General features: G+C 33.2%; 1 protein-coding gene across 8 annotated transcripts in view; it reads left to right on the forward strand.

Moving 5' to 3' along the window:
• The window catches only part of LOC106059354 (adenine DNA glycosylase-like), an 86,273-nt gene extending 64,944 nt beyond the window's left edge, over positions 1-21,329 (forward strand). For 3 of the 8 annotated variants that reach the window (XM_056031171.1, XM_056031169.1, XM_056031168.1), the window contains exons 4-17: positions 11,305-11,388; positions 12,147-12,313; positions 12,400-12,510; positions 14,536-14,577; positions 15,007-15,078; positions 16,541-16,654; positions 16,795-16,892; positions 17,386-17,530; positions 17,668-17,749; positions 18,011-18,062; positions 18,156-18,289; positions 18,866-18,996; positions 20,149-20,304; positions 21,041-21,329. In XM_056031171.1, the coding sequence (XP_055887146.1) occupies positions 11,352-11,388; positions 12,147-12,313; positions 12,400-12,510; positions 14,536-14,577; positions 15,007-15,078; positions 16,541-16,654; positions 16,795-16,892; positions 17,386-17,530; positions 17,668-17,749; positions 18,011-18,062; positions 18,156-18,289; positions 18,866-18,996; positions 20,149-20,304; positions 21,041-21,178 (1,479 nt within the window). In that variant the 5' untranslated portion in view covers positions 11,305-11,351 and the 3' untranslated portion in view covers positions 21,179-21,329. Of the gene's footprint in view, positions 1-8,638; positions 8,846-8,989; positions 9,157-9,358; positions 9,503-11,304; positions 11,389-12,146; positions 12,314-12,399; positions 12,511-14,535; positions 14,578-15,006; positions 15,079-16,540; positions 16,655-16,794; positions 16,893-17,385; positions 17,531-17,667; positions 17,750-18,010; positions 18,063-18,155; positions 18,290-18,865; positions 18,997-20,148; positions 20,305-21,040 lie in introns of those variants that run through there. The other 5 variants (XM_056031172.1, XM_056031174.1, XM_056031167.1 and 2 more) reach the window with 5 other exon arrangements.
• The last annotated feature ends 234 nt before the right edge of the window (positions 21,330-21,563 follow it).

Below are 21,563 nucleotides of genomic sequence, written 5' to 3' on the forward strand. Positions count from 1 at the left end.
AGTTCATTACACTTGGACTTATGACTCATGGTCAGTGGGGGCCCACATTAGAACTTAGGAAGAACATTTGTTTGTTCATTTGAAACACTTCTAAGTCATTTAACTCTGTTATGAAGTTGTAAAACATTGACTTTTAAGACAATATTAATTATATGCAGTCCTAACTGAATCAAACATTGACATAATTACTTATTTTTTAAAAAAGGAACGATCTTTACATTGGAATGTCTTAACATTTAGATTACTCATTTTTGTCACACAATGTGTCTTATTTGGCTGGAGAGGGGGGGGGGCACCAAGATGTTCTTGAACCCGGGCCCACGGGTACTTTCCTATGCCACTGCTCTAGATATTTTGTATGTATTCTGCTCAGAAGATGGTTATTCCAGTTTGAACCTATTAGAAATAGTTAAAAAACATTTCTTTATTCGTTTTATTTATTTATTTTTTACCCTCAGTTTTTTGTTTATTGGTAATGATGAATCTTGATTGGAAAGCTCTTTACTTCATGTATATTGGACAAGAATTTTAGAAATCTGTACAAGAGCTATACATTGTTTAAAATTGTTTTTTTTTATATCATTTTTAAAATGTGTTGATATATACTGTATTATATTGCTAATACATATGTATGTATCCTAAACTAGATCCAGTATATTATAATAGAGATACAAAAGATCCTTTGTTCAGATAAATGGCTTGTCCAGATAGTGTTTATAAAGTGTTGCCTTCATAATTCCAAAGAGACATTTCTTAAACAGGACACTATTTTTTTTTACCCATCTATTGTTGACATTTACATTTTATTTAGGCATGAGATGATGCTAATGTGGGTGTTAAGTTTATTTTGCCAGTTAGTTTCTGAGAACCAAAAAATGTAAATTTTACATTTATACACTAATCTTTATTCATAATGAAATGAAAAGCATTTAATTTTCCACTGTATTATTGTACTATATGAAAACCAGAAAAGATATATTTTTTATTACCAGTTGTTAAATAGGTTACAATCATCATTTTATCACTCTGTAGATAATACAGTTAAAATGGTTTTAGAAACCACTAAAATATGTAATTTTCGTTTTAAATTATGTGTAAAATTTCTTACAATAAAAATATCATTTTAACTACTTTTTTTTCTTTATTTAATGTGATTTTTGTGTGAAAGATTGTAAAGTAAAACTGTCAGGAGCATAAAAACTAAGGGTTTCTATGAACACAACAAATAATATAATAAAGTAAATAAAAAAGTAATGGCAATCGATGCTAAATACCAATATTGAATAAACCACAAAAATGTAAACTTGATAAGATAGCATATATTTAAACTCCAGAATCCAACTCATCAGAATCACTGACTACAGTCTGTTAGTATACAGGGTTTCAAGCCACAAGGACACTGGCCATAAAACAATAATATTGTAACAATTCAATATAACCAAATTTCACAGAAACATAAGATAAAAATTAACAGATTTCCAAACGTAACTCCTGGACTTTACTAACAACCAACCATTAAAACATTTATTAAATAATACCCTCACAAAAGATTCAAATCTTCACTGGAACTCAAATTAGGCACGCTCGAAACAATTGAAAGCCCTATTTAGCCTCTCGACCACGCTTCCCATATATATATATACCAACGGATCGGCCTTTAAAGCCACCATCAATGCTGGTCTTACCCTAAAATAATTATTTTGAAATAAATGCACCCTGAGGCAATTACTGCTCAAATTTCCAAGCCCACTACAGCCCAACATAACCAACACCATGTAAGGGTTAACAACAAAAATTAACCTATATCAAACAGTAGTTCAGTCAACATAGCCTTCAGTTACAACAGTGATGCCCAAAATACGGCCCGCGGGCCAGATCCGGCCCGCCAAAACGTCGGAACAAAATGTAGAAAATTCCTCACCTCCATTTTAATTTTTTATAAATGGGAGACCCAAAGAAACTAAATGTGGATTCTGAATTTTGAATCATACCAGGAAAAGTGAACTTATCTTTACTTTTTGTAGAAAAAATAAGACTACATATTTGTTATAAGAAAAAAACTATGGCTGTTTAAAAAAAAAGAACTACATATAAACGGATTATCAAACAAATATAAGGACATTCTTGGTTTGAGCTGCGAATAAATGAGTGTTAAACTACGCCTAGAGATTGGAGGATCGATGGGAATGCTTACCCAAAAAGAGACAAGAAAATGACTGGTTGGTAACGCTACCTACAATGTTGCTCACATTTGAAGTAGAGAAATGAAGCAAGTTTCTTACACTATTCCATTAATTAATGTAATAGATTAACACGTTTCTAACAAAATTGTTTCAGGTCAATTTAATTTCGTTTTTGTACATTTTCTTCATGTGGCCCGCGACAAGAGTGTCGGAAATTAAAATGGTCCGCAGGTCAAATTAGGTTGGGCATCACTGAGTTACAAGTTCCAGTTTTACTTGCCCTCTATTCAAATTACACGCTGGTCATTCTTAACAAATCTCAACAACGAAAGTTATCCAGACAAAAAGTCACAATCAATTGACTTTCAAACAGCATGAAGATACGGACTTAACTACATTTGTATGCTGCCATTCAATAACGGGATAAAACTTAACTTTATATCTTATATAATACAGACTTACACTCAAAGACTTATGTAGTAATTTAAACTTTCGCATCCTGGCTTACCGAAATTCTAAAACAGCTCCAGCTTTCACAAGTTACATCACTTACATGAGGGTTAAATTTACTACAACTATGGTATCTATTAAATCGACAGTGAAAAGACAAATGTGTATTTCCTAGTTGTCTTTGTAATTGTCCTAATAGTTCGAGTCGAAGACTCTTGAAAGCTCCCATTCATCTTCCTGTCCTGACTATTGCTCAGACTGGGAGGAACCAAAGCAGAGGTAAATTGTGACATCTTTTTTACGGGGGTACCAGTGGTTCGTATCGCAAAACGTTGGGTTAGAACCTTAGAGGAAATTCCCTTATTCCTGCTCTGCACCACATAATTCGACCTGGTGTCTGCCATAAAACGGATGCTTGAGATGCTTGACATGGCCTCTCTTAACTCCCCTTAGCACCTCAACTATAGACGTAAATAGATATAGACCGGAGAATGGAAATAACTTCATGTAACTTGAAAACATGTATATCTATTGTTGTCGGATTTCCGAATTCTGAAAAGTTGCATGATCTTCAGTCTTAGAGATTAAACAAAACTACACTGCTCATAAATGCTGGTATAATAAAGTACACAAAATTGCAAGTAACAAATTTTCGTTTCATAAAACTCTTTTATCGGCCAGTCTATATTTATTCATGTCCATGACTTCAACAGAGATTCTGCCACTTTGAGGCTGAGAAGAATTGTCTAGTCTTGGTTTAACTAAATGGGCGCGAGTGAAATCTAAAGGGAGAGAATAATTAATGACATAGTAATCGTAGTGTTTAGGAAACGGGGAAACAAGAGGTGTGGGTGGTGTGACAGCCAGAACAGAGAAAGATCCTTATCAATTAAATGTTCATCTTAAGTGAAGACATTGTTTTATAAATAAAATAGAGATGAAACGCAACAATTATTTTTTTTACAAAGCTTTTATCAACTCTGTTAAAAAAAAAGTTTGTGCACTTTATTTCTCCCACATCAAATATTGGATTAAGCAGAAAATTTGCACAATTATTTCTTTCACCTGACAACACATGAATCAATATTTTTTTCACCAATTAGTTAACTAACAATTGGTTATTAATTATTTTATTTGGTATCTTGAACAAGGGAAAGAAATCGTACTTAACAGATGTGGTGGTATAAGTTGAATTAGTCCCCTTGAACGTTTTTTTTATCATGCATTAAAAAAAAAACGATAATGTAAACATTCACCAAGATTCCACTCTGCCCTTCCCCTTTCCCGACTGGTCCAGACAAGTGATTGGATCTTAGACAAGTGATAGGATCTTAGACAAGTGATAGGGTCTTAGACAAGTGATTGGATCTTAGACAAGTGATTGGATCTTAGACAAGTGATTGGATCAGCGCAATGTGAAAGCTCAAAGCTAGGCAAAAACAATTGGTAAAAATTATTTCTAATCGCACAGATGTATGTCAGTCATACATATAAATACATGACTTTGTTGTCTTTTTCAGAAATCTTGCTCGCATTCAAACTTACATTTTTGTAATGAATTTATAACTCGCATTTGACAAAAACAATCCTTTTATATTTCTTTCATTGATTAAATTTTCCTGGGGTCTTGACTACCCGGTAGACATATTCTCATAATTAAAAAAACAAAAACAACTTTGTTTGCATTACAACTGAATTGATATGGTTCATATTTAGTACCTTGAACATTTGGGGCTCCTCACGCGATCCTTGGATTGTCTGCATTCGTCTGTCATTTGACAAGATAAGTCTCATGTATAAGCAGGACTGTTCTTATCACCTTTATATTTTGTCTGCCCTGCTTGATGATAGTGTTCCCCGCAGAAAGGTCTCAGCAAACCTGATGTGGCCATACAGTCTGACCTGGCGTTTTTATAGGAAAATGGTATGTTGTTCATCACAGGGTCCAATTGTTTGTGATGCGTTTGTGTGTGTGTGTGACGCACTCCTTCTATATCATCTCGATTTCATGGCTAGGACCCTCCCCTTTAATGATTTATAAGCAATGGTAGTTAAAAACGTTCTTTCCTTAGGGGAGGCAAATCTCCTCTGAGCAGTTGGCGACTACATTATCGTTTTACCACCTCTCTATTTACTGTAGTTTTAAAATACATACTGGTTAAATTAAGTGCGCCCATTGTCGTTTTTAGAATTTGAACTTTTAAAAAATTAAAAAGTTGTGTTACGACTTTGTTGCAAATCATTATCATTAGTTTTGCGCCATCGAGTCGAATTGTGAAAAATATGAAATTAGCCATTTTCACTCGACACAAGAAAACGAAAATTGATGTTTCTGATTTTCCAGAAACAGGACTCGATGGCAATGCCGTATTAAAACTTTATAGTACTAACATTTCTTGTTTCTACAGAGTACTGTTTTGATTAATTGGAGGACAGTGCCCGTCGACCTCCTCGTGGTGTCCTCTGGTAACCGGAGTAAGTTCACCCTTTTGCTCTTGGTGTGTTCAAAAAATGGGCTAATACCTTCAAGCCCATTGCTATTTTTGCATACACTGATGAGTCGGCATCGATAAATTCTGGAAGAGCAGACTATGGAGCCTACATCGACTTTCTTGGCTCTTACTCAGTCAAAATCTTTGGACCATGTGGTAGTGTTCGCAGTTTTGATGCGGAGACCATGGCAGTCTGTGAAACCTTAAAAGTCACTAATGAACATACATAACATAATTTTTCATGGGTATGCGTATGAAGTAATTAGCTTCTGCAAAGAAGAAACGTCTGTAACTTATAAGATAAGAGACTAAGCGTAACGTGACTATGTTATAAAATTAAAATATTTTCTAATGGAGCATACATCCGCATTATCTACGTGACAGATCTAAATATCAAGAGATATTTTATAGATATTTGCTATATCATTGTTTTATGCCTATTTGATTATTCTGCCATAAAAGGCCATAATTGCTTAACTCTGTGTATTAAAAATTAACACTGAGTTATCTTTCTTTCTGAATTCAAAGAGTTATAAAACCGAATAACTTAATATAAAGGCAGGGGCCTAAGAACTTTTTAGGAAAAAACTCAAAGCTTGGAGGTAGATGTTTCAAGTTGAAAACAGTTAGTGAGAACAGACACACTTGTTCTTGCTGTTTATTTTACACATATGTGCTGAAACTGTATACATATGTGCTGACTACAGATAAAAACTTTATTTTACAAAAGTTGGAACAAATTTGGTTTTAACTAAAACCTCCTGGATGACTTCTAATGAAAGATCCGTTCATAACAGACTTTTCCTTGATGTTGACATTAATCTGTGCTGCGACTATTGGTCTGTTTTGTTTAATTGGAAACATTTTCAACATCTGGAACTTCTGGGTGATAGACGACAGTGTCACCGTGACCTGGCTTGCACTTGCACTAAGCGAGATTGGGGCGTTGGTTCCCCAACAGGGCTACAATGTAGTCTTCATGCCCGGGTGTCTGTAGGTAGTGGAGGTATAGACCCTTCGGCCTTATTCTTTATTTATTTCTATCTCAACGACAATTCAGTGATGTGTGTCGGTGATTTGGCCACTTCTTTTCTAGAAATGTGGCTGCGGTTGTTAACTTAACAATCTATATCAGGGCTGGGCAACCTTTTTTCTATTTAGGGCCTCATTTTAAAAAAATAGGAATGGGGGGGGGGCATAAATTATGTACTTACAACTTAGAAAAATACTGCGTATGATGTCTTTAAATTGACACGCATACTGTACAGTATTACATATTTAAAATTCATTTTTTTACACACCCGATTGAGGAGTTACAAGAATTAGCAGTTTCTGAAACTAATTTTACGAATGTGTTTGAATTTCGTTATTGCTTTTTTTTTAAAAAACATCACATTTCAGATGTGTAGTTGTAGGCTACCTATTGTGAAGTATTTCATTGTTTACACTCGTGCATAATGTTACATCATCCGAGATTGGGTGTCGGAGAAATAACGTGTACAAAAGTGGCAAGACAGATACACACTCAGACAGAGTTAGTTGATATAAGCTTTGCAATAAAAACAACGACCATGCAACCATTTTTGCTTCCTAACCTATGTCAGATTCCCATATGAATAAGAGGCGTCTTAAATATCCCGATATTCTAATTCTCAGTATTTAACAAAAGTTTACAAAAAGGCTGCTAAAACAAAACAGAATTCAAATAAAATGCCGAAGTAGTATTTTCCACACAATTAGAACAAGCGCATTATATGAGCCAGTGAGAGAAATGAGAAACAAACGCATTATATAGGCCAGTGAGAGAAATAAGAAACAAACGCATTAGATCTATGTAGGCCAGTGAGAGGAATAAGAAACTAACTCATTATCTTATCTTAGATCTATATACAGAAAGAAAGTGAAGAAAGAACTATATATATATATATGGGAAAGGACCAATGGCGAACGCTTTTGTGCCAGTTTTTAGTTTACAATTTATAACTCCGCAATGGTTAAACATATTAAAAAAATGAAAACATCTGCGGAATCCTCAGCTATTGGGCGATAAAACTAAATTTGACTCTTTTTTCCAAATCAGCTATTAAATTAATAATTCAAGTCAACTTACGGTAGGGGTCGGGCCTAATCAGCGAACGCAATTTTTTCGGGAGTCATAATGAGCGAAAGGCCGTAAAAAATAGCGAAATAGCATGATAAAATATAGGAAATTAGGCATTAGGCCTAATTTTTTTTTCACTTTTCTTGTGCTCCACATCTCCTTTCTCTGCTTGGAACTGATGTCTATATATAGCCTACGAAACTTGAGATCAAATATTTTTAAAAGAAACAAACTACAAAATTCTATCTCGCCTCCTCCCTATAGGACTATAGGCTAGTCCACGTCGTTTTACTCTCCATTTCATAAACTCTCGTTACTGCGACTATTTTTTTTTAAGAACACATGTTCAGTGCACTTAATCACCATCAACTCGATCTCTTCCCCCCCCCCCCACACACACACATACACACATGCGCGCTGATTGACCCAAAGGCAGATCCCGAATGCGATGGATTGATGATGTATGGGAGGCAGATCTACAACAGCTTAGGTTTCGGGCATGGAAACAAAAGGCTCAGGAGAGATCTTGTAATTTTATACATGGATATTATATGATAATTCTTATATTTATTTCTAAATATATAGTTCGCATTTTTTCCGCTCCTGAGATCGAATATTTTCTCCTGGAAAACTCTTGGAAATCTCCTGAAATCCTTATCTCAGAATGGTGGGGGAACGCTGTGAAAATGAATTCTGATCTTTTAAACATTTATACACATATTAATATCATTAATTAGTAACAAGAGGTTAACCAGCCAGTTAAAAAAAGGAGGACGGCAAAACAGAGGTCACCCCCCCCCACCCCCGTATAAGCCGTATAGGCCTAAGCGCTGTTAAGATCAATTGAAGCGTCATTTCACCTTCACTGCCACAGAGGAAAGTAACTGCCAGCATATGACATATGAGAGACTGTTGGAGAGCTGCGAGTCAAACATTTTAGACGGAAAGAAAATGCGGGAAAATATGCTGGTCGCAACTGGGCGTAGTCATGTGAAACACGTAATGCACTCATCCTTAATCTTCGAAATTGAAGACATTGGGTTAAGGTTAAAAATAAGCCTATTATTTTAATATTTCAGTTAACAAACAATAACAATAGATAAGACAAAAAGAAAAACAGATTAAATCAGTCATTAAGTTATAATTAAATGGCTTTTAAAGCTTATTATAGGGGCTTTCGCTGAATAGGTTTTCAGTTAAAAAGGTTATTTTGAGCGAACACCCCATAATATATTTTTTTCAACGGAATAAATAGCCTTAGCTATTATAGTTAACTATTTTCTCACCTATTTAGAAGTACAATATGCAAATCTTTTTCGGCCAATGTCCATTGGTACTTTAAAATCGCCTTAAGTTCGGACCTATTCTCGTTTATCCGGAAACGTTTTGAGAATGAAATTTCCATACATGTCAACTTTGACCTTCGGCTATGCTTTATTGTATGAGGGAAAACGAAAGTGAATATGTGGGAAATGTAGAAAAATGGAGTCTTTGTAATACCATTTTATTAGTTCTGCAGTTACTTTTGAAATAAATAAGAATGGATAAAAATTACGGGGAGGTGTTCGCTTTATATGCCATTTCGCTGATGGGCCTATATATATAGATCTAGATTAGAGGTAATATATAGACTCTATAGATCTAGAATCTAACTCTAAATTTAGATCTATATAAAAATAAACTTAAATAAGTTTTATTTTTAAAATGTTCCTAAATTGCTATATTATACTATATAGTTCAGTGATACTTTTTCTTTACTTCCTTTTAGATGCAAAATAAATATTATTTCTAGATCTAACTTTTTTTTTGTAATGATTTTTTTTGTCTTTACTCTTAGTGAGTTAGTCTTAAGTTCTTAAGGATTTTTTTTTCTTTACAAGAGTACAGTATAGAAGACTTGCGCCAACAGTTACTGGCAAAACAATCAATAGTAATAGTTTCAGATAGATGTAGATAAGACTTATAGTATAAGTCTAATAAGTTATAGGCTAGTAGGCCAATTTAGATCTCAACTTTATTTCATTTAAATCGTAATCAAAATATTACTAAATAGATCTATTTAAAATGTAATCATTAGTCTATATAGATCTAGATGGTCTATTTAAATTTGTTTTTTTTTTCACACACACACACACACACACATCTAGTGGAGGCCAGGAAGGAGCAAACTTCAAGGGGCCTCAAAGAGCTAATCACAATGTCCCTAATTGAAGGCGTACGTTGACCCAAGCAGGCCCTTAGGAGTGAGCTTTGGCTCAGGGGGCCCAGATGAAACAGTAAGGGGGCAAACATTGAGAAGCCTAAAAGTACTATAACTCATGGGCTCCATTTGGGGGATGAAAATTGGCCCAAACAACAGGGGTCCAAAAGGGTGCCCTTACGGGTGAACTTGGGTCGGGGGACCCAGATGAAACCCTCATAGGGCCAGTAATGGGGCAAATATTGAGAAGCCTGAAAAGGCTATAACTCATGGGCTCCATTTGGGGGGTGAAAATTGGCCCAAACAACAGGGGTCCTAAATGGTGAGTCTGGGCTTAGTAGCTCAGTTAGGGGGCCTAATAAATTCCGGGTAAAACCCATGAGGGGCCAGTAAGAGGGGCAAACATTGAAGTCCTGATAAAACTGAAGTGGGACAGTAAGAGGGGCGAACATTGAGGGGTCTGAAAGGGCTAAACACATGTGACCCATTTAGGGATTAATGTTGGCCCAAAAGGGTGCCCTTAGAGGTGAGCGTTGGCTCAGTAAGGTGGCCCAGATGAATTCCTGATAAACCCACATGAGGCCAGTAACAGGGGAAAACATTGAGGGGCCTGAAAGGGCTAAGACATGGGCTCCATTTTGGGGGATGATCGTCGCTGAAAGGGCTAAACACAATGGCCCCAATTCACTGGCGGATACAGGGGGGGGGGAGGGGGGGAGGTAGGAGCGATTCCCCCCCCCCCCCTCCCTTTCAGGGACGAATTTTAGTACAGAAATCACACAATCTGTGTACGAATTTATTAGTTATGTTAATAATATACTAATTAATTATTTTTCAACCTGCTTCCAGATTATTTCGCCACCCCCACCCCCATCTAGTATGTTGGCCAATTTGGTGGGATGGGGAGGTGGCGATGGCATAAACTTTCAATCTAGGGGGGGGGGGGGCATTCTAATTTATTTTGTAGAAATCACAGCTTGTTAACAGAATCAATTAAATATCTATATTATTAAAATTAAAACAGCGATCTTTATATTATGTCGTTCCCCTGTTAGCTGATTGGGTGGGGTGGGGCGAATACATATCAAGACGTAACTAAGGCCAGCGACTCATCTGTCTTCTAGGACAGAAGGAGCCATATATACACCAAGCCTTTTTTTTAATCTTGCAAGAACGTTTGTAAAAATATCTTCTGTATGTGAATGTATTATCTGCAATGTGTTGATGCTTGTCATGGACTATATAAGAAATATCACTGATAAACCCATCCTTAAACAATTATTGGCCCTTTATTAAAACATTCGTATAGCTATTTGAACATTCATGAACTTTCTTGATGTACTCTGTATATTTTAAAATGTTTGTGAATGTAAAATCTTTTAAAAATAGAGGAGCAACAGCAATGGAAACATAGGAAGACATGGCCATTCTCCTCTTTGTTGTTCAACCACCACGTGACTTGGGTTAAAGTAGGTCAGAATTCCGTAACAACCTCATTTACATGGTGGCCTACTAGTTAATTATTCCAGTAGCTCGTGGAACACCTATTCAGGCCTCGCATAACACGAGGGTTCCATGGAACACAGTTGTTAGACTGTTAGGCCAATGAAGTAATAGCTAGATATAGGTTATATAGATCTTGTAGATCTAGATGATACTACATCTGGCACTATATATTCTATCAGTATCACTATCATTCATTAGTGACACTAGATGAAAGATCTAGGATTATGTGTATGTGCATGACTATTTCATTACATACAAGTTGAAAGTCTAAATTAGATTATTGATTATATATATATATATATAGTCTAGTACCTAAATCTAATTAATTAGAAATTTTGTAGAACCTAAAATTTTTAATTATTTTGAAATTAGACTGTCTACAAAGGTGTTTACATTCAAGACATTTGGCAAGACCCAATATGAAAAAAAGAAAACAAGTTATGATGAGTTCTAATGGTTTGTTATTCTTCCAAAATATAATTAACTATATAGTATATAGAATCTATACATTTATAGGCCCAGCTTCGAACTTTTGTGAAATCGCTTCCAATATTCTTCTTTCAAGAGTTGGATTAATCCTTAATAAAACTTTTTTTTACTATTCTAGAAAAATTTTCATTGTTATGACAATGGCATTTAAAATATTGTATAGAAACTATAGTATATTTCTTTATTAAGGCAGATTAATCGGATTATTTTTCAGGAGATGTTAGATGTTGAGCTCCAATTGGTAAATTAAAAATCACGAAGCTGCTATAATAATTCAACCATTTAAGCACTAAAAATTAAATTTGCCTATAAAAATACATCATACATTGAATGATCATTGCTTCTTCTTACTTTTCATTTGTACCATTGGAAGGGTCAGACATAAGTCCTATATGATATCTGGAATGAACTTCACATTGGTTTCCAGACCAGAATGGAACTATTTCTGTTACTTTGCATTAACACTGTATGTTGCCGGGTCTGATTTTCATGCTCTACATTTTCTCTTTTCTCCAGCATTTGATGTGGTTTTTCTAGCTATCTAAATTCTGAGCGGTTATGTTCTCCAAGGTCAACACTTAATGCTAGGACTTTTTGAAGAAATAATATCCTCAGGCAATCACCAAAATAGGTTGAAGAATACATTGAATAACTGTTAAACAATTGTTTATGTGTTTTTAAATGTATACAAATGTACTAACACTTCATTAACAATCTTCATACAGATGATAATGTGAAGCCTAATTTGAAGCTGAAACAAAATCCCCCATTCCAAGAGGACAGTGGTCATAGTAATAGTGTGCATGAAATCCAAGAGGCTGAAATTCAAGTTGCTAGAAAATCTTTATTGTCTTGGTATGACCAAAATAAACGAGATCTGCCATGGAGAAATGTAAGCTACACTTTGAGATATATTTAAATATGTCTTTCCTAAAACTGTAGTCTACTAGATCATTCAATTCTGTATGTTCATCACAGATATCATCAGACAATGTCAATCAAAAAGCATATGCTGTGTGGGTATCTGAGATTATGTTACAACAAACCCAAGTGGCTACTGTTATCAACTATTACAATAAATGGATGCAAGTAAGCAAAATATAGTTTTATATATAAATATATATTATAGTCAAACTCTACATAAATATAGCATTTAATGATAATCCAATTCAATAAACAGAAACTGGTTGATTTAAAGGTTATCAAAAAGGTAATGTATATATATTTATGGTTCCCGGTCATTTCATCGCCTGTCACTTCATCCCCGGTCATTTCATCCCCTGTTCTTTTCATCATTTTATCTAACAAATAGTAATTTTTAAAGTGTAAAATAAGCAATATTTAATATATTTATTTCTATTTACATGACAAAAAAGCGTGACACATTAGATTAAAATAAAAATTTTACATGTATAAATATATGTAAAAAAAGTGATTTTGTGTTCATCTACATAAGATAGGTAGGTAAAATAAGATAGATAGGCTATTGATTGTAAGTACAGAAGACGATTCATCGATTTATATTACTTAACAATGTTTTGTAATTCTCTTTGCCTATAGCACAATTTACAATTTTAATATTTAAAAGAAATAAAATATATATAGGCGACATGATATCCTGAAGATGGGTGAAGTCAGCCTTTATTAGAAAAAAAATAAAACTTTATTTCGAGGCAAAAATGACGCGCCCATTTTCAAGAAGGAGTGATTGAAAAATAAATAAAGCGAAAGATGGTTGTCACGAGTTATCAGGGGCATGATTATAAGTATTCAAATTGTTCTCATCTCTTAAATGATTTCCACTACTTCCACCACACCTTGGCCTTTGATGATTAGTTATCAGCGATATGGTCATAATTATTCTAATCGTTCTCATCTCTCAAAAGATTTCCACTACTTGGCCTTTGATCATTACATCATTTACAGGATAATATTATAATATTACATCCCCCACATTGAAGCGCTATAGCTAAGTACCCACCCAGATTTACAATATATTATAAGATTTCTCATCAAGAATGTAAAGTGGAAGGGGAAACACTATAAACGCATTAATAACATGTCAAAAAATATCAAAAAGCATTGTACATAATCCTATTTATATATTTGATGAAATAAGGGCTTAAAGTCAAAGCCTTAACAGCACAATTAAACAATGAATAAGAAAAAAATATTTAATTTGGGATGAAATGACCGGTCACCATATATATATATAGTTTCTAGGGGGGCTTTTATGAGCATGATAGTGATAACAGGGCCTTAAGAAAGTTTTGTTTTAAATATTTAAAGTATTTCATCTTTTAAGACTTCATGGATGTACCATTTATAAACCTCTAAGTGACATAAGGAGATTTGATTTTAGCTTAGTTGTGTTTGCTGAGCACTTAGATACCTGCTCCACATAGACACAAAAGTGATTTGGCTTTAGTGCCTGGAAGATGTGCTATACAAAAGCAATATTATTATTATTAACAAGCAAAATATGAAAAATCTTTTTTTTTCAAAAAACAAAGCTTATCTGAGGAATAAAAAGCTGCACTTACAACTATATTTCTCAATAGTGTAAAAGTTATTTCCCTTATTCAATATCTTTTCAAAAGTTAATTACCAATAATTAATTTACTAATTGGCTAATTTTTTTATTAATTCATGTTTTGGTAGGTACAATTAATAATTGTTAAAAGTCTCAACTTGATCTGATAATTGGTGTAGGAGAAATAATGTGTTAATACTTTAAGGGGATAAAACTCAACATATTTAGCCTTATAAGTGAATACTGAAGGATTAATTAACTACCAGTAATTCATTGAATAATTGTTATTTTTTTTTTTATTGATTCATGTCTTAAGTATGCCAATGAATAATTGTGCAAAATTTCAACTTATTCCAAGAATTGTTATGGGAAAAATAATGTGTACAAACATTTTAATAGACATACAGACAGACAAAATGAGTTGATATTAGCTTTGTAATAATACAAAGGCATGGATTCATTTTTAAACATTTTTCATTTCAACACCCTCCTGCTATATAGTGTGTGATGTAACACTCTCTAAAAAAATTTGAAACAGTTTATAAATAAATAGCTCAAGATATTTTATAATATTTCTGCAGAAGTGGCCTACATTAGAAGCTTTAGCTGCATCAAACATTGAGGTAATATAATTAGACTTACTAATATGTTTTGAATTAATTCTTTTTTTTTTAATCCATCTTTTTGTTGTTGTGAATAAATATAATAAGTAATGTTTGTCTTATCTAAATTAATACTTGTGGTCGGCATGGTGGCTGAGTAGTAGCATTTGAATTTTGAACTGAGGAATCTCTGATTGGAATCTTGGTGAAGACTGGGATTTTGAATTTCGGGACTTTTAGGACACCCCTGTGTCTTTCCAACTCTAATGGGTACCTGTCATTAGTTAGGGAAAATAAAGTAAAGGCTGTTGGTCTTTGTGCTGGCCACATGATACCCTTGTTAACCGTCAGCCATAGTAACAGATATCATCTGCCCTCACAAGAGGGGATCCTTACTCTTTTTTTTTCTGTCTAAAATGTGATTGTTTGTCTTTTGTAATTATTCTTTAGGCAATTAATGAAGCATGGTCAGGTCTTGGTTACTATTCAAGAGGAAGGAGATTATTTGAAGGTGCACAAAAAGTAGGTTACATTTTACTTCAGTTTGCATTTTTATATCAATTTAAGTGTCATGTTTAAATACTTCAATTTGCATTTTTATATCAATTTAAGTGTAGTGTTTAATAATAAAAGTTAAGTTTGCTATCAAAATTTTGATAGCTGTCTTGGAGGAGTCCTTTTTATCATTTGTGTTAACTTTTATCATAGAGCTATACATGCAGATTTTGTGGAAGTTAAACATTTCTCCACATTTCTCATTTCCTATGAACACGAAGATGACTGAAAGTCCAATCTTTGCTTTAAAAGCTGACTCATACATAGCTTGGGTAGGTCTGGTCAACTGCAGATAGGCCTGCTTCTTATCTCAGCTTTTTGTTGGTTCTGGTTTTGTTTTCATCCTGGCCACTCTCCTTGATTCATATCTCGTGACTCCAACACTTATGGCTTCATGCAGAGAGCTGTGTTTCCCAGCCGTGAATGTCAAAATGACACTCCTTAAGGGAGCTCATAAGGGTGTCTTTGTAGCTTGTATTGTATGGAGGTTCTTTATACTCACAATATTCATTTTTTAACTTTTGATTGAATACAGGTAAATATTTTTTTTCTAGCATTCACTAAGCATAGCTTATAACATTTTGAAATCAGATTTTTCTATGTGGAGCAAAGATTAAAATAGAAAGTTCAAGATAAATCATGTCTCACATTGACTGTGACTTAAACATGTAAACAAACATGACTGTCCAGCATAAAAAATGTTCTAGAAAGATTCAAATCTCACCATGACTTCTAGAAAACTCAATTAAAAAAATTTTGAAAGAAAAAAAGTGCATCACACATCTCAGGTATCAAGGCCATTCATTGGGTTCTATCAATAATTCAAATATTGAGTTAATGGGTCATTTAATTTTCAAAGCAAAAGTTATCACTGTGTATATTTCGGTGTGTAACATTACAAACCTGCCTGTTGCAACTTCATTGGGACTAATAAAACACACCACCAGTTCTGTCATTAACATGCAACAAGAGAGATCATAACATAAAACAACAGCTATAGTTTTGAATATTTTCATTTGTGAATTTTATAATTATAATGTCTGAAAGTACATGACCTAATAATAATACAATAAGATATTATATGAATGTGCTGCCCTCTTTGTTAGAGTTCTGCCATTGTCTGTTTTGGAATCCATTTGCTGCCTGGTGTGCTTTAAAAATGAGCTGACACCTGAGCTGGTCAAAGGAATTTCAATTACTGCCTTAGTTGAGCAATCTACCTTTAGGGTCAAATAAAAAGATTATCCCCGATAAAGTGTCTCATTTTTTGCAGCTGTTGAGCACTAAGCAGCATGTTTACTTTATTCACACTGGCATTCAAATGAAATCATTTTGACATAAGGTTATTCATAATTACTTAATGGCATTTGGTTTTCAACGAAAATCCAGCATTTTGATCATAAATATAAACAAACTGTTAACATTTCAGATTGTAAAGGAAATGTCTAGTCTAATGCCTGCAACTGCAGCAGAACTTGAGAAAAAACTTCCTGGTGTTGGCCGTTATACAGCAGCTGCTATAGCTTCTATTGCTTTTGGAGAAGTAGGACATTACTCTTGTTAAATTTTCAGCAATAACAAAACTATACAGCAAAATATTGTATAATCGCCCCATCCCCATTAAAAATTTTTTTATGCAAAACTAACAAACAGACATTAAAAAAAATTCATCTTTTATTCTAGGTTACTGGCTTAGTGGATGGTAATGTTATTCGTGTCATTACCAGGTTAAGATTAATAGGTGCCAGCATAAACCAACAGGAGGTCATTGAAAAAATCTGGTACGTACTTAATAGTTCTCAAAGCTAAGTAAGTTTATTGATTCCTTGTTGCTCATCATTGTCATGCTCCACTGCTCATTCATTTAGTCCAGAGAACAGATTTAACAAAAGTAAGTCGAAAAGAAAGAAAAAGTATTTTTTTAGATGCTGTGCGTATCTTAGTTAAGACCTTGACTTATGGGTAGGTAAATAGGTCTACCTGGCTGACATGAAAGAGTATTCAAATAGGGGTCGTCAGGTAGTTTTTTTGAAAGGCCTTTTTTTAAAATTCTATGGAAGAGCAAGGGGCATATTGGGGTCAGTTCATATCAGTTTGTACTGTTAGTTGCACTGCATTATTGTCAGTTTTTTGTTCTTATATTCATTCAGTAGATATTGTATTGATTACTTTGATTTATACATATATATTTTGAACTTGGACTTGGATTTAGGTAAATATATATTAAAATGTTTATTAGTGGTGTCTTCTGAAAAAATTTCTATTCTATCACAGGTCATTAGCTAATCAGCTGGTTGATCCTAAACGACCTGGTGATTTTAACCAATCAATGATGGAACTTGGAGCTGTTGTATGCACACCTAAAACTCCATCTTGTGGTCAATGTCCAGTAAACAAATTGTGTTTGGCATATAAGATGGTAGATACATTTTGTATTATCTATTTTTAAATGAATTTTTATTTTACAATGTTATTTATATATAAAGTAAAATCTAATTTTTTCCTCACATATTTTCACCTTAGAAAGCGACAAGATATTTTTAAAAATCTTTCCAGGTTGAGTTTGATAAGAGGAACTCAGCTAAACGTGTTTGTGTGAAACTGGAAGACAACAATTCAATTCCTGATATTGAGTGCTGTAGGAGAAATATATCATTTGTAAAGCTTTACATTTATTAGCAAATATATTCCAATAGAGACTTCGGAAAAATTTATTACATTTGTTTACTAACATTTATTGCTACGAAAATGGCTAATTAAGCTCCATGCAAATTTAGGCATATTAAAAAAAAGAAATTTAAGGCTCACTTATTGAAGAAAAAAAAGCTTTTCATGTCATCTCTTAGTATACAAAAAAGAAACTTAAGTTGCTTTTTTTTTCTTTTATTCTCAATTCAAGTGATACCAAACTGCAATTTGTGTTTACCACCAGACCAGCCATGGGACAAAGAGTATGCAAAGTTTTAAATCTATAATAAATTGTATATATTTATTAATGTATATTGAACATATGATAGATGAGATATTTTAAATTTTATTTTCAGATCCGGTGTTCAAAATTTTCCTAGAAAACCAAAGAAGTCTGCTGCTAAACAGGTCGATCTCAATGTTGTGATTGTTTCTGCAACTGATACAAAACAAAGGCAAAAGTTTCTAATTACTCAAAGACCCAAAAAAGGTTTCTTGTCGCTTGAGTTTTATATTTGAATTGTCACTAATATTTTACAAATTGCTTGTTTGGGATAGCATTATGGAGTCAAGGTTGAATGGACAGCAATAAGGCAATCTAAATTTGTGTAGGCCCCAGAACAAATATTCTCATTGCATATCAGTATTGATGAAAGAAGTTTATTGTGTTAATATTACATATTTTTTAAGAGGTAATAAAAAAAACATTTTTCTTATTTTTTAAATAATCTGTCAGAGTAATAGTTGGCATGCATTGTACACATGACATCACCATCCTAATTAAGATTTTACATCCCCATAGTCAAACTCATTTTATCATTAAAAAAACAATAATTTATTAGGTTTCTAGCAAAAATCAATAAATTAAAATATTGAATTGATGTGTGAAATAAAGTATAAGTAATTTTGGATTTTGAAGTGAAGGACTTTTAGTAATTATTTAAAACTATATATTTAAGTGTCTGAGTTTCTGGTTTGATTCAATCAATAACATTATACATACAATCTATTGTTAAAGTTCGATTTCACCTTGAAGTATGAATGTTTCATCTTAATTATATTACAGGATTACTGGCAGGCCTTTGGGAGTTTCCAACTAATGAAGGATGTGATTCTGCTAAAGAAATCCTGTCACAGCTTTGTAAAAAGTATGATTTTCAGGAAGAAGTACTGTCTGGTTTACATTGTATTGGAGAGGTATATTGTCCTACTGTTTGTATGTGTACTAGTAGAAGGGACCCAATATTAGTTTAGAAACTTGTTAGAAACTATTTCCACTTTTGTTCATAAACACTACTTAGTGCTGTTTTTCAACCTTAGAAATTTTGTATATTATTAAACTAATAATAATAAATACAGTAGTGATTCATTTGGTTAGAAATAGATTTTATGTAGACTTATAAAGTATTTAAAGACATAGACTAATGAACAAATATGGTTAATGTTCCCATGCATTAACATAAGAAGGGGTTCAGCAGAAAGGAGAGAGTGATAGTTAAAAAAGGTTTATGATTTGTAAGTTATCTTGTTGTGAACTCCATGGCTTTGACATGAACACATAATGTATGTATTTCAACGCTTCAAAGAAACACCAGGGATGTATTAAGAACAGGATATATTTAATAAAGCAATAACTGTAGATAATGCCAACAAAAGTTAAATTACTAAATATACATCAAACTATAAAAACTGCCTTGTACTGTATTTCTACTATTCAATCACAAAACTCCGGCCTCTGATAACAATAACAGTATCTCAAGGGCCATCACTCCACTTTAACTAATCAACCAATGAAATAATAATAAATAAACATAGAATTCCTTAAATCTTAGACCCAAGGTTCTACCAAGTGCTGTTTACAATACTATTTACAAACAATCACCACATATCTCTTCTAATTTTTATTCTAGATTAAGTAGTAGAGTTCAGTCAAAATATTTGACAGGCTAAGGTTCCTGTTTCTAGAAATCATGATTCAATTGACAGTTTATGTGAATTTTTGTTGTTGTTGCTGGATGGGGAAAATACTAGACAAGTGACTTACACTAGGACAAGTACATCGTAGGCTCAGTGTATCAACTTATTAAACTTAAGATTTAATTTAACACTGCAATGATTATTTAGTAGTAGTCCCCAAGTGTGGGTGGTGACTTAAGCTGGAAAGCTTTTAATTATATTAGGGTCACAGGCTTTTTTTTAATTTCACATAGTCTATTGATGTTATAAAAAAAAACATTCCTCAAGGTCCATGTTAAAATTAAGTTTAAGATCAAGAAATGAATATAAAATTAGTATTGCAAAGCACTCAAATATTTTATTCTTCCCTATATATTTTTCTTTTCTTTCAAGGTAACTCATTTGTTTTCTCATGTTCATCACCATTACAAAGTTTGGTCTACCTCAAGCTCAGAGGAACTAGATGTAGCATCTCAAGATTCAGTGCCCTGTAAATGGCTGTCTGAAGAAGAGCTCACTGATGCAGCTATGTCCACAGGAATGAGAAAAGTAAGTCTTTTTGTACAAACTAACAATTGCTTCGTGTAACTTTTATCTTGTAAGCCAAGGGGAGTGACAATAGCAAGTAACTACTGATGTCTTCACAACTCTATGCTATCAGTTTGTCCTTTGTTTATATTGGGGAAATCAGTGAATGGTGGCCAATGCCACCTTTTAAACTATCAAGCCATACTTTCTTTTTCTTTCATATGCCTGGAATGTTGCTGTTGTATGTTATGAAAATCACAAACATCTGAAGTTTAAGCCTTTACAGTGCTGAGTAAATGTTGAATTGGAAAACAACATAAATTACTTTCATTGACATCATTTATTGTGATTTGTCATGTTTTAAGGATGACAAATAACCTGTTTTTTGTTTATGTAAGTCCTTGTTTAGTGTTCCTAGGCTTTTTGCTTCCCTGCATTAAAACCCTCAACGTTTTTCAAAGCATAAATATAAGTTTTGATCACAACTAGTTTTTTTTTCATGCCAAATACTTTACTTTTTTAATGCATTACAATATACTCACAATGGTGTAACTAGGGCAGCTCTGTTTCTATTAGAAAGGTCATTATCCTTGTGATAATCTTTTATCACTACTATAATAATTTAATCCACAAAGCAGTGGGGCATATTTGTTATGTATCACTAAACATTATCTGGAAACCTGTATCAATTACTTGTTGCCCTTACCTGTAAGTATTTATTTATCAAATATTTTTTAGCATTTTTTTTTTTAAACAGGTTTTTAAAGTGTTTAAAAACGATCAACTGCAGTCCTCAAACCAGAAAGTAAGAAAGAGAAAATCTGCTGGAGATGATGTTCCCATTTCTCATAAAAAAACTCAAGCAGTCATTTCTGACTTTTTCAAAAGAAAATAATGTGAATGTTGTGTAAAGAAACCTTTTGCTTAAGGCTACCTCAGAATAATGTTTAAAAAAATGAGCTCATATCATTCTTTTTACTACCAAATGTGTTCATTTCTATTGTCCTTCATATACCAAATTTGATATTAAAATATACATTTTTAAATTTGTTGGTCATTTCATTTGATGTTACAGTGTCTCTAATGGAGAAAAAATAACTATACTTTAATAAGCTATTTATTAAAAGATAACTTAAAGAGAGTTTTGATTTTCACTGACCAATGGCATTGGGAATGTGAGCTATGAACAAAGATAATGTTACCCTCATTTATTAGTGTTTGATGTTAATTGAATTAACTTTAGTAATCTCTAATTAGCATGGCTTTGAAAAGGTCTTAAA

Source organism: Biomphalaria glabrata, chromosome 5, assembly GCF_947242115.1.
Source record: "Biomphalaria glabrata chromosome 5, xgBioGlab47.1, whole genome shotgun sequence".
NCBI classification, from domain to species: domain Eukaryota; kingdom Metazoa; phylum Mollusca; class Gastropoda; family Planorbidae; genus Biomphalaria; species Biomphalaria glabrata.